This window comes from Leopardus geoffroyi, chromosome C3 (assembly GCF_018350155.1).
Source record: "Leopardus geoffroyi isolate Oge1 chromosome C3, O.geoffroyi_Oge1_pat1.0, whole genome shotgun sequence".
Lineage (NCBI taxonomy): Eukaryota > Metazoa > Chordata > Mammalia > Carnivora > Felidae > Leopardus > Leopardus geoffroyi.
The window spans coordinates 57,022,340-57,035,847 of NC_059338.1; the positions used below are offsets into that span (position 1 = coordinate 57,022,340).

The 13,508-nt window shown below is 34.8% G+C and overlaps 1 protein-coding gene across 2 annotated transcripts in view; it reads left to right on the forward strand.

The window, feature by feature from the left end:
- KIFAP3 (kinesin associated protein 3) overlaps positions 1–13,508 on the forward strand; it is a 174,113-nt gene that overhangs the window by 104,607 nt on the left and 55,998 nt on the right. For both annotated transcript variants that reach the window (XM_045452967.1, XM_045452968.1), the window contains 4 exons: positions 6,958–7,066; positions 8,536–8,648; positions 9,169–9,334; positions 9,966–10,091. In XM_045452967.1, the coding sequence (XP_045308923.1) occupies positions 6,958–7,066; positions 8,536–8,648; positions 9,169–9,334; positions 9,966–10,091 (514 nt within the window). The remainder of the gene's footprint in view (positions 1–6,957; positions 7,067–8,535; positions 8,649–9,168; positions 9,335–9,965; positions 10,092–13,508) is intronic.

Sequence of the window (13,508 nt, forward strand, 5' to 3'; positions counted from 1 at the left end):
GTAATTCAGTACTTCCATATACACCCAGTGCTCATCACAAGTGCACTCCTTAATCCCTATCACCTATTTCACCCATCCACCCACCCACCTTCCCTCTAGTAACCATCAGTTCTCTATAATTAAGAGTCTCTCTGTCTCTTTTGTTTTTCCTTTGCACATTTGTTTCTTAAATTTCACATATGAGTGAAATCATATAATATTTGTCTTTCTCTGACTGCTCTTACTTAGCATTATACTCTCTGGCTCTATCCATGTTGTTGCAAATGGCAAGATTTCATTCTTTTTTATGGCTGAGTAATGTGTGTGTGTGTGTGTGTGTGTGTGTGTGTGTGTGTGTGTGTGTAGAAAAAAATTACAAATTATTTATTCATGTCCTTTGCCAATTTTTCCATTGGCACGTTAATATTTTTAGTATTAATAAATGAGATCCAAATATGAAAGAACTATTTTAATTCTTTGTCATATTGCTAGTGTTTCCTAACTTTGCCTGCTCATTTGGTTTATGTTCAGTGATTTTAAATGATTTATCAAAATTCTTTTATCTTTAAGAAAGATTTTGCTATGACTCAGTTGCTTGATATATTTCATATGTTAGGCCTTTTTATCTTGAAGTAGTTCAGTGATTTTTTTTTTTTTACATGGACTATGTTATAAGGATAGAGATTCTATACATATTATACATATTTTGCTCTTAGGGAATATACATTCACAGAATCACTATTTTGCCATCAATCTTTATTAAACTGAGCTCCAGTAATTTGAATATCTGATGATTGGAACACTGGTTGGGCCAGTTTTAAATATTACATTATTTTTTATAAAATGGTTTCCTAAAATAGAAAAAGCAAACTTGCAGGGTGTATGGCAAACAATAAAAATAACACTTTAAAAAACACTTTAGGGGGCACCTGGGTGGCTCAGTCAGTTAAGCATTCGACTTCGGCTCAGGTCATGATCTCACAGTTTTGTGAGTTTGAGCCCCGCATTGGGCTCTGTGCTAACAGCTCAGACCCCAGAGCCTGCTTCGGATTCTGTGTGTGTGTCTCTCTCTCTCTCTCTCTCTCTCTTTCTCTCTCTCTCCCTTCCTCCCTTCCTCCCTCCCTCCCCCTTCCCTGCTCATGCTCTCTCTCTCTCTCTCAAAAATAAATAAAGATTAAATCTATATACAAAACAAAAAAACAAAAACCCAACACTTCAGAAGAGTATGAATAGTAAGTCACACTTAGAAAAGTATTTCCTCTTAAGACTCCTGCTAGGCAATTCCCCATTAAGCTGATATAAGTTATTAAATGTATATTACTTGAGAATTAATTAATGTATAGTAAAAAAATCAGCCATAATTTCTCTTTTTATTCTTACTGACAATCTTTTCATTCATCCCAAATTAGTGAGATAGTTCTAAAATTGAATTTGCTATTCCAGAATTTTAACACTTTATCTACATGCAATTAAAAAACTGATAAACTCTTAAGGGTAATTTCTTAGCCTTTTATATCAAGAGGATAAACTAATTATGTTTATAGGAAATAGACATTCTTCAAAGAATATAGAGCATATCTTATCTAACAAGGCAAGGCTTCTTATAGAGATAACATATGTCAGAAGTGTAGCCAGTGCAAAGTGTAATCAAATTCTTTGTCAAACAAGTTTTCAATAAAAGAGTAGCCATGTCAAAGAGAGATTACAGGTGATTTACTACAGTCTCACTCCATATGTTCCAAGGGTTTCTGCTTTGCAGTTTCAAAGGGTGTTCCTTTTCCAACGCATTCAGTGTCAGAACTTCATTGACTACAGGATATGAATTGGAAAGCAGCCAAAGAAGAATAGTATTCTTGCCTAGATTGACTGTTTTTATCCAGATTAGACTTAAAGAAAAAAACATTAAATAAAAAAGAAATAAATGTAAAATAAAAAGGGATGGAAAACTTACTCTTGGTGAGTCTTCAAATTGGAGTTATCCTCTTTTAGAATATATAATCTCAACCATAAGACATAAAACTTTATTTTAAATAAAGAATTGAAAGTAAGAGCCTCTTTAGGTCATTTCTGAAAAATATTATCACTGCACTTGAAAACTTTGTATGTAGAAAATTCTCCCATACCTTTTCAAGAACAATATTCATGCATGTTTTCTTGACTAATGATTTTTAACTCAAACGTTTCTGCAGTGGGGTTTTCAGAACATTTCAGAACATTTATGAACTATATTTCTTAAACAAAACCTTCCAAAACCTATTTAGTAGTCAGTATTTTTTAATTTTTAATAAAATTCAACCCTTATAGGAACGGTGAGGTGATGTTACCAAATTACATCATAAACATCCTGAAGCTCTTTAGTATGAAGCCATATTTTGAGAAACCAAATGGCACTCTCACATATATTTGGTCCTAACATGCTATCCAGCCAATGACTTATACTTATAAGGCTCAATTTTGAAATAGTTATGGAAAAGTTGACATGGCTTGATTGCCACCCAGTGCGACATGCATTATCGAATAACAGAATTGTGGAAAGCAAGTCTGGGATTAAATTGCAATTTCCAAGCTTCCTTCCTAAATTAAAAAGATACTCCTTTCAGAGGTAGAGGCTGCTCAGAGTAATGTTTTTAAATATAGCAAAGCTTTAAACTACTGGCTGGGGCGCCTGGCTGGCTCAGTGGGTAGGGTGTGTGATTCTTGATCTCTGGGTTGTGAGTTTGAGCCCCATGGTGGATGTGGAGATTACTTAAAAATAAAATCCTTAAAACAAAACAAAACAAAAGAAAAAAACTTTGTGACAGCAGCTGATTGTACTTATTAAATAAAGCTATATCTAATGTTTGGATCTTAGAATTAATGTAATACTTGGTTAACTTTGAAATTATGCACATTAATATTTGTTTAGTAAAGACTGTCAAGGAGCGCCTGGGTGGCCCAGTCAGTTGAGCATCTGACTCTTGATTTTGGCTCAGGTTATGATTCCAGGGTCATGGGATCGAGCCCTGTGTCGGGCCCTGTGCTGAGCGTGGAGCCTGCTTGAGATTCATTCTCTCTCTCTCTCTCTCTCTCTCTCTCTCTCTCTCTCTCTCTTTCTCTCACTCTTTCTCTCTCTCTCTCCCTCCCTCCTCCTCCCATTCCCCCTCTGCCCCTCTCCCCTGCGCTCTCTTAAAAAAAAAAAAAAAAAAAGAAGAATGTCAAGCATTATAAATGAAAAGCCTAAAATAACTTTGAAAGAAGGAAAACAGTGGTTCATTAGTCACCCATATTCATTTTAATGACAAAAAAAAAAAAGGTGGAATATGGTCTTGTTCTTTAATTACATTAGATATTTGTGTAAAGGAGCTTTATAAACCATAAAAGACTATACAAAAATACGGTACTCTTAGTAAAATATCAAATCATTCACATTATTTTGGATCCATTCACTGTCCATTTTAAATACTGCCTTATATGCATTTTATAAGATAAACCTGTAATTAGACTTTTTGTAAATTATTTAATACTCAGAGTAGGTGCTTATATGTTCAATATGCCTCATAATCTCTCCCAGTATTATATTGCTTTTCTTCTTTTGTACTTTAGTGCCTCTAATTACCCAATATATTGTAATTTTTTTCCCTATTATGTCACCATTCTGCAAAATTTGGGGTCCAGGGCTAGTCTGGCTTTATAGATGATCTTAATGGTCTCAGTGGGTGAATTGGTTCAGGTAAGCATTCTTGGGGATAACCAGGAGTTAATAGTTGTATTCTAATAATAGTTAAAAGTACACATTAACAGTTCATTGTTATTTAGACCTCTAAGATGCATGTTTTGTTTAAATAGGTGTAAATGCCATCCAGATGCTTATAAAAGTATTTATTGGTATTAGAATGGCCAATCAAAGTGCATGTTTAGGTAATGATGTCATGGCGTTATTTAATATTTTACCCTGGAACAGTGTGTAAGAATCTTCATAGCGATCCACATGTTTTCTACCACAGTTGTCCTATTTGGCCCCTCTTTGATCTACATGCTTCTTTTTAGCTGAATGCTGGTAAACGTCCTTTCTGACAGCCCCCTTTGCTCCTGCCTGCCATTATCTGCTGAAGTTCAGAAACCAGAGCATCACTTCAAACAGCACAGTTAGGGAGTAGCCAGTCAGAAGAGATTCCTGAGGCATGCAAAGTTCTGCCATAATCATTCAAAGATGTTTGGGTGGGGGGATGGGGGTAGTAGAGGTGTATGTGAATTCAGAGAGCTGTGGGGGTTGGCCTCTGGTCACTGGTAAATAAGTGAAGTCAGGTGCCAGAGAGTCTAGACACAGTGATTTCAGTCTTGAGTCTTTGGTATCTGATACTCAATATGGGACCTGTCTGATTGAGCACTATTGCCTCTTCATTGCACAGGCTGAAGGCCTTTTAGTGCTTTCCTGTTAAATTAGTAAAAGATGACAATGGACATAGTTAAAACAGAGCAAATCTAGTTTTAATATTTCCTAGTTGTCAGCAATTACACTTACTTTTGAAGTGCCAGGGGTAGCAATCAAATTAGAGACATAATGTTGCCCATGGAGTTTGAAGGAAACTATTATTTTAAAATGTGAATGCTTTAATTAAAATTGAAGTGTTTCTCTTTCCTATTATGAAAAACTAATTCTATATCATCATACATTTCATTCACATTTAGTCCTAATTTCTCTTGATTTTGGGGGGGGGGTAGTTGGATAAGATTTCAAACTGTGCATTATTTTTTAAAAATCTAGCCCCTGATTACTTCACCACAGGATTTAACATAGAAATTACCAAAAGCAAACAAAACCCCTCAGCTTCTAATAGATCACCTCTAACCCCATTTGCAAGGGCAATTTTCATACTACAAGGTCAATTTCAAGTAAATAGCAACAGATCATTTGCTTTTGTAACAGATTTTTGTTATTATAAAGAAGTTTCTTACATCAGTAAAAATTTGGAAGAAATCTATAGTAAATTTTTAATTAGAGTATGAAAAACATACTAATTCGAGGATTATCACATACATTTTTATTGATTTGTACTTTTAATTGGCAATTAACATATAGATAGGTAGCAAAATCTATTAAATGTATATCCAATAGATTAAGCTTATTTTAGTTTTGCCATAGAATTTTTTTGTTCTATAATATTATTAAGTGTTAATGATTCCTTATCTAAAGATTCCATTAGTAGCAACATTTGTGGTTAAAGAGCTGCCCTCTGGAAAAAGGCATGATATATTGCTAACTACTCACCTGTTACAGTGTTTTGTAGTTTTCAGCATATATATAAGTATAGTTTTGTTAGAATTGTACTTACTTAGGTATAATTTTTTGGAGCAGTTGTAAGTGGATCTGTGTTAATTTTGGTTTCCAGTTGTTCACTGCTAGCACATAGGAATACAGTTGATTTTTGTATGTTGACCATACATCCTTTTTGAAACTTAAGTTATCTGAAATTTACAAAGAGAATAATTAAAACAAGATTTAACAGAAGAGGGTCTAACCAGTCAACAAATAGCTATTATTCACTTCCTGTATATACAGTGCTGTGTTGGATTCACAAGGGCATGTTGATCTAAAAAGGTATTGTATTGTAGTGCCCTGAGGCAAAACATAAGAAATTCTTAGGTAACAAATTTTAGGACTGACTTTCCTATGTCTTAGCCATTTGACTTAGAGAAAAATGTCTTTACATAGTATACACTCAGTTAATCTGCTGATTTACCAGTCATAGAAGACTAGCCTCTAAAAACTATAGCATAAAGTTCATTTCTCCTTTATTATAGCAACCATCTTTCATCATGACAAATCTGGATTACAGATAGATGGCATAGGTAGCCTACCTTTTCCTAGATTTCTGCTTTTCTGTCTGTTGCCTTTCAGACCCACCTTCTCTTTCTTTTATCATTAAGTAGAGTTCTTTTCTCATTTTATACCCATGCCCATATGATTGGATCCAGCATGGAGCTTCAGTAATCAACCATATGTAACAATTCCTAAATCTCCGGTGCAAACATTTCTTATAAACTCAGGGTTGCATTTATAACTTCTACTGAATATCTGTATCACACTATCACATTGGCAGCTTATTAAACTCAACACATCTAAAACCAAAATGACTGTCTTCCCTTTAAAGTCTTCCTACTCTAGTTTCTCCTGTTTGGTAAATGTGGACACCACTGTCCATGTTGGTGCTCAGTGCAGAAACCTGGGAGTCATCTTTAACCCTTCCTCTCCCTTAACCCCAACATCTAGTCAGTTATTAAATCCCATTTTGATTCTCGTTCCTAAATACAGCTTTAATCCATCCTTTTATCTCCATCCCCATGGCCCCATGTAGTCCGAGAGTCATCATCCTACCTGGACTTTTCCTCTAGGCTCCTAGATGGTTTTCCTACATTTTCTCACTCTGTTTCAGTCTGTTTTCCACACTGGCCAGATCTTTTTGAAACACAGATCTTAACCTGCCATTTTACTTACTTAGAAGCCTTTAATGGCTTCCTATTATCTTTACAATGAAGGCCCAAATCTTTAACATGTACTTCAAGACCCTGCATGATTTGGCTTTTACCTTCTTATATCTGAACACTATTTCACTCACTCCCAACCATGCTTGCCTTCTTTTCTTCTTTCTTACCTTGTATCCTTTGCACAAGCTATTTTTTTTTTTTTTTTTTTTGCTCAGAATGCTCTACTTCTACATAATATTTTAAATTCCTTAAATGCAAAGGCTGTATCTACTATTCCTCCTGTATTTTCCATTGTACTCAGTAGTTTACATTTAATACCGAACATCTAGTAGTTCATCAACCATTTATTCATTCAGTAGTCCATAGTGAGAGCTTACCACTTATATGTTGAAATGTATTATATTATTCCCATCACAGAATCTAAGATAATACATTGTAATAAAATACATCTGGTGTTTTTGATGCTTTTTTGTGTGTTTTTTTGAATAAAATATTCCATGTGCTTTTTGCTAGTTAATGAAGATGCTGTTTGAATGTTCAGATGAACGAATTGACTTGGAACTCATTTCTTTCTGCATTAATCTTGCTGCTAACAAAAGGAATGTACAGCTTATCTGTGAAGGTTAGTGCCTTTGAGCTTCATAGATAACCTTTAATCATATGGCAACTGGCAAATTCTGGAAAAGAAACAAGGAATTAAGAATTACAGTAGCTGTGTAAATCCTATTTTTAAGTAGTTTTAAAAATTATAGCTTTAATCTTTAAAGGTCAGATAGATTCAGAACAAATACTCTTATATCATGAGTAGAAATACTTACCTTTAGTAATATTTTATAAACCAGGGTTTAGTTACCCTTAATTAAATTTCATTTTTAAAAACATTTCTAGATGAAACAAAACTTTTTATTTGCAAAACAATCTGTTACAGTGTAAGATAATAACAATAAAAATGTATCAGATATTTGTTTCTATAATACCTTTGTAAAATAGCTTGTCATGCATTATGATATTTCAGAATCTGCTCAATAGTTTTTTTCTTATTTGGAAAGTATACATATTTGTTTTCTGTTTTTTGTTTTTTTAAGGGACAAATGAGCAAATAGGAAAAATTAAAATCTCTTCTTCCACTATCCAGAGATAATCATAGGTAAAATTTTGGTACAATGCTTCTGCAGATTTTTAAGATAAAATTTGGTTTTTGTATCTATATATGGTGACATTTTTTTAAGTTATATCTTGAATCTCATTCCATGCGATTAGGTATTTTATATAAAATAATTGCCAATAGTGGCAAAATAATCCTTTAAAGGATTTTCTATAATTTAATCAGCTATTTTGGATATTCAGTTTGTTGCCACTTCTTTTCTGAAACAAACCATGTTGCAGTAGTTTTTCTTTCTCTGAAACTTCATATTTCGATTTTCATGTTCTTAGGATACATTTCAAAAAGTATTTACATTTTTAAAATTTGTGGTGCATATTCCATACACAGAAGAGCACATACTGTGTGATACCATGTATATGAAATTCTACAGCAGGTAAAATTAATCTATGTTTAAAAGAAGAAAGAGAAGGGGCGCCTGGGTGGCTCAGTCGGTTAAGTGTCCGACTTGGCTCAGGTCATGATCTCACGGTCCGTGAGTTTGAGCCCCGCATCAAGCTCTGTGCTGACAGCTCAGAGCCTGGAGCCTGCTTCAGATTCTATGTCTCCCTCTCTCTGCCCCACCCCTGCTCATACTCTGTCTCTCTCTGTCTCAAAAATAAATAAAAACATTTAAAAAAATTTTTTTTTAAAAAGAAGAAAGAGAAGGAAAATAGGAGGAAGAGGAAAAGGAGAAGTAAAGTGATTACATTTGGGGACGAAAATTGAGAAGGGACACTTTCTGGAATGAATGGAAATGTCTGTATCTTGATATGGGTATGAATTACCCAGGGGCACACATTTAATCACAATTAATCTATTGTACACTTAAGATTCAGGCATTTTACTGTATGTAAATTGGGGGTTTTTTGAGAACTGTAAACTAAACAAATTTTATTAAACTTAAATGAACCTTAATTCTATTGGAGGAGTTTTCTGGTTTTTTGCAGGAAATGGGCTAAAGATGCTCATGAAGAGGGCTCTGAAGTTTAAGGATCCATTGCTGATGAAAATGATTAGGAACATTTCCCAGCATGATGGACCAACTAAAAATTTATTTATTGTGAGTATAGTTTCTTTCTTTCTATTAAAACAGCCTGAGAATTGAAGCTTTAAAGTCCTACATTTGGAAATAAAACTCTTACTGAGCTCTTATCAATATTAACTCGTGACCCAAGTTGGTTCTTTTGTTATAAACTTTCTTGTAAGTTTAGCTTCCAGAAATCCCATGCTCAATTTTAGAGTTGTTTTCACTTTATGATCCCAACCCCTAACACTTCTGTCCTCACTCTACTTGTCTTGCCTTTTAAACAAGTGACTCCTGAGGCACCTGGCTGGCCCAGTTGGAAGAGTATGCAACTCTTGATCTCAGGGTTGTGAGTTTGAGCCCCACTTTGGGTATAGAGGTAACTAAAAAAATACATAATAAACTTTAAACCAATGATTCCTATAGCAATTTGGCTCAAGATTATTAAGAGAATCACATTTGATACTTACTTTTTCTTCCTGTGGATTACATTATTAGATTGGTTCTTCTGCAGAAATCATATTTTAAATTTGTATTAAAATTCTGTTTTATTTAGGATTATGTTGGGGACCTTGCAGCCCAGATCTCTAATGATGAGGAAGAGGAGTTTGTGATTGAATGTCTGGGAACTCTTGCAAATTTGACCATTCCAGACTTAGACTGGGAATTGGTTCTTAAGGAGTACAAGTTGGTCCCATACCTCAAGGATAAACTAAAACCAGGTCTGTGCTAAGTATTTCCATTTTGCGTAATCATTAAGTTATTTCTATTTCTTTCTGTTGCGGCTGAGAGCAACTGCTAGAGCAGTATTTTGTGACCATTATTATACTAGGTAATGTGTTTTCTTCCCACACCTGAACTTTCAGCTCTAGTTCTAGTTTCTTCCTCCCAGAAAGGTGATCACTAGGTCTCCTGTTAGATGTATGTACTCTTTTTCCTAAAAACGTGTTATCTTAATATTGGTTTCCTTTCCCTACCCTGCTTATTTTTTTATCCTGCCTTTTAAAAATTACCAAATACCATATCCTCTTTGCATGCATGCATACCTGTGAACACACAAAGTTCTTTGAGCCATTCAAATGACTCTTCGCTTTTCTGTATTTACACTGTCATTTGTTTACATTTTCAGAGAGGTGTTATCACTTCAGTGCTGCCCTCCCTTACTATTATGAACTATCTTCTTCATTGAGCATAGAAATGGGAAGAAAGGGCAAAGTTACAAGCAGGTTAAGGATTCATAAGAACTGATTTAATAGCTTACAGTATATTCTCTGTACATTGAAGTTTTGGCAGTATAAATGGATTTGGATCAAGACATTTCAATGAAAACTTTCTGTGGTTTGACTTTATTAGGTGCTGCAGAAGATGACCTTGTTTTAGAAGTGGTTATAATGATTGGAACTGTATCTATGGATGACTCTTGTGCTGCATTGCTAGCCAAATCTGGGATAATCCCTGCACTCATTGAATTGCTAAATGGTAAATTATAATTTGTTTCAATTTACTTTTGTTAATATATGAACAGGCTATTTACATTTTTAAATATAAAAGATCTGCAATCATGAAATACTAATATTCTGTCCTTCTGTTGAGCTTTGTGTTGATTGAATTGGATCTCCTATCTTTTTTTAATGTCTTGATTTCTAATCAGGAAGATTCATTTGGAAGCATCCTATTCCCTTCTAGGTCCAATGTTGTCCTCTAAACGTTCCGTGGTGAAGGAAATGTTCTCTGTTTGCACTGTCCAACACATGTGGCTGTTGAGTACTTGAGATGTGGCTATTGGGACTGAGAACTTGAATTTTGTATTTAATTTTAATTCAATTAGCCACAGTGGCTATGGTTACAGAATTGGGCAATGAGGCCTAGATGGAATTTTTCCCTTAACTTCATATTGCTTTTAAGGGGCCAGGGTTCATTGTTTTCCACACTGCATACAAAATCTAACTGAATCTAATATTATTCTATTAGCGTCAAGTTCTCTAGGACTCTGTGTTAGTCTACTCAGGCTTCCATAACAAAATACCATAGACTGGATTGCCTAAACAAATAAATTTATTTTCTCATAGTTCTGGAGGCTGGGAAGTCCAGGATCAAAGTATCAGCCAATTTGGTTCCTGGTGAGGCCTTTCTTCCTGACTTCCAGAAGGCCACCTTCTTGGTGTGTCTTCACATCCTCACAGGGCAGAGAGTGTGAGCTAGTAAGAGAGCACACGCACAGTGCTCTGGTATCTCTTCTTAAGGGATACTAATCCTGTGGGATCAGGACTCCACCCTTATGACCTCATTTAACCTTAATTACTTCCTTATAGACCTGTCTCCAAATTAGAGTCACATTTAGGTTAGGGCTTTAAGGTAGGGATTTTGGAAGGTATGGGAAGCCTGAAATAACTTTCTAATCTCAGGCCTTCCTGCCAGGTATAATAAATCTGCATTTTGTATTATTTTTCATAGATTTTTTTGAAGTATAACAAGAAAAATACAAAAATATAGCTCAATGAATTTTCAAAATGAGCACACCCATGTTACTTCCACTCACATGAGGAAATAAAATATCACCATCACCCTAGAAGTCCCTCTTCTGCCATTTCCCAGTCATTATCACCCTCTCCAAACTGGTGTCTATCCTTTCTTTTGTCACATGTAGATTACTTTTGCCTGGTGCTGAGCTTTATGTAAGTAGAATCCAGGGTTTTTTGGTCATACGTTATAAAGTGAGATTCATCTATGTTGTGTTAAGAAGTGTGTTTCTTCTCATTGCTCTGCAAATATACGACTGTTTATCCTTTCTACTATTGGCAAACGATAGGGTGGCTTTTGGGGGTTTTTTTTTTGATAGGAGAAGGGCTATTATAAATATTGCTTCTATGAACATTCTTAAACTTTTCATTTGATGAATATATGTATTCATTCCTTTTGGACATATGACTAGGAGTAGAATTGTTAGGTCATAGAGTCTATATAAGTTTAGCTTGAGTAAATAATGCCAATCTGTTTTTCAAAGTAGTTGAGTCAGTTTTCAGTCCCACCAGCAATGTGCAAAAGTTCCAGTTGTTCTGCATCACCTCCATGTCTGGGCAATATCAGTCTGTTTAATTGTAGCCTTCAGAGTGGTGGTTTTAATTTGCATTTCCCTAATGACTAATAATTGAGTACCTGTTTGTGTTTATTGGCCAGTTAGTTATGGCTAATAAAGTTAAATACCTATTTAAGTCTTTTGCCCATTTCTCTCTTTTGAATTTTTAAGTTTGATTTATAAATTCTTTAACATAATGCATTTAATAGATCATCTAGAGATAATACCTCCATATTTTGAAGTGTTCCTACATGTTGTGTGTGTGTGTGTGTGTGTGTGTGTGTATATATACATATGTATGTGTGTGTATATGTATGTGTGTGTGTGTGTGTGTGTATATATACACACACACACACATATTTACTTTGGTGCACCCTTCTCCCAGCCAGGAGTTTTCCAAATGAGAAACAATTAAAAGAGAGACTAGGTGGTTGGGAGGTGTAAATGAAGACAATGTAGTTGGCAGAGTGAGAATGAAGATTTTGTGATGAGCTGGAGAAATCTGAAACAAAATGACTGGTTTTCTTGAATTGCTGTTCCCCCCTTGATTATGATTGAGGGAGCTGAGACATGTACAAGGCAAGCTGACAGAGCCAGCTCACAGTGTCTTACTGTGTCTTAATGTTCTCTGCCATGAAGTTATCATGAACAGAGGCTATATGCTTCTCTTTTTAAGAAATACATGGATTTCCAGGAATATAGTCAATAATACTATAATAATTTATGATGTCAGGTGGTGACTACACTTACCATGGTGAGTATTGAGTGAATTTTTTCTCATTGGCAACTTAGTGAGGGAAATCCTTTGGAACAGATTGGACTTTAAGGGTCCCGCACTTTATTCTACACAAATAGCTAATGCTCTGTTGACCTGTAAATCTGTGTCTAACAGGTATCATTGAACAAATGCCAGGAGTTGATACAAAACTATTAATAAATGAAATTTCATAACCAGTACCTAAAAATTAGATTTCTATAAGTATTTGCTTTTGCCATTATATATTAATCAGTGGGTATCAGCTAACCTATTAAACTATTCTTTATATAATATTAAACATTAATTAGCTTATGATATGCAACATTCCTTTTACTATTTATATAATCAGTTACATTAAAACTAAAATAACTTATGACAATAAGTAAAATTTAATGTTGTTAACATTATTCAAGAATAATACCTCTTGGGGTGCCTGGGTGGCTCAGTCGGTTAAGCATCCGACTTAGCCTCAGGTCATGATCTCACAGTTTGTGAGTTCGAGCCCTGCGTCGGGCTCTGTGCTGACAGCTCGGAGCCCAGAGCCTGCTTCAAGTTCTGTGTCTCCCTCTCTCTCTCTGCCCCTTCCCCGCTCACACTCTGTCTCCCTTTCCCCCTCAAAAATAAATAAACATTAGAAAAAATTTTTGTAAGTTTTTCTACCAAAACCTTAGAATTTAGAAGGTGTGATTTTTTTTTTTAAGAACTGTTTTTCTCATGAGGAGTCAACATTATACAGACAAAATATAGAACCAGGTTTATTTCATAAATTAGAATTATTTAAAAAATTCTTACGATGGACAAAAAAACAAGTGTTGTTAAGTGTCGCCATTTCACATTAGGGCCATAGAAGTTAATTTAATCAAGGTATTTATACCTGGAGGCAAAATCTGGTGAGAATTAATTACAGAGAAACACTGGTACTGTGTTCTTACACCAGTCTTGTCCTTCAGTGCTTCCTAAGTCCAGCCTGATCTTTTGAGACCATCTCAAGTAGTCTGATGTAAACTCAGAGCAGATATAATTTCTTTTTTACAAAATCTTAGTTTTCTCTTTTTATTTCAAA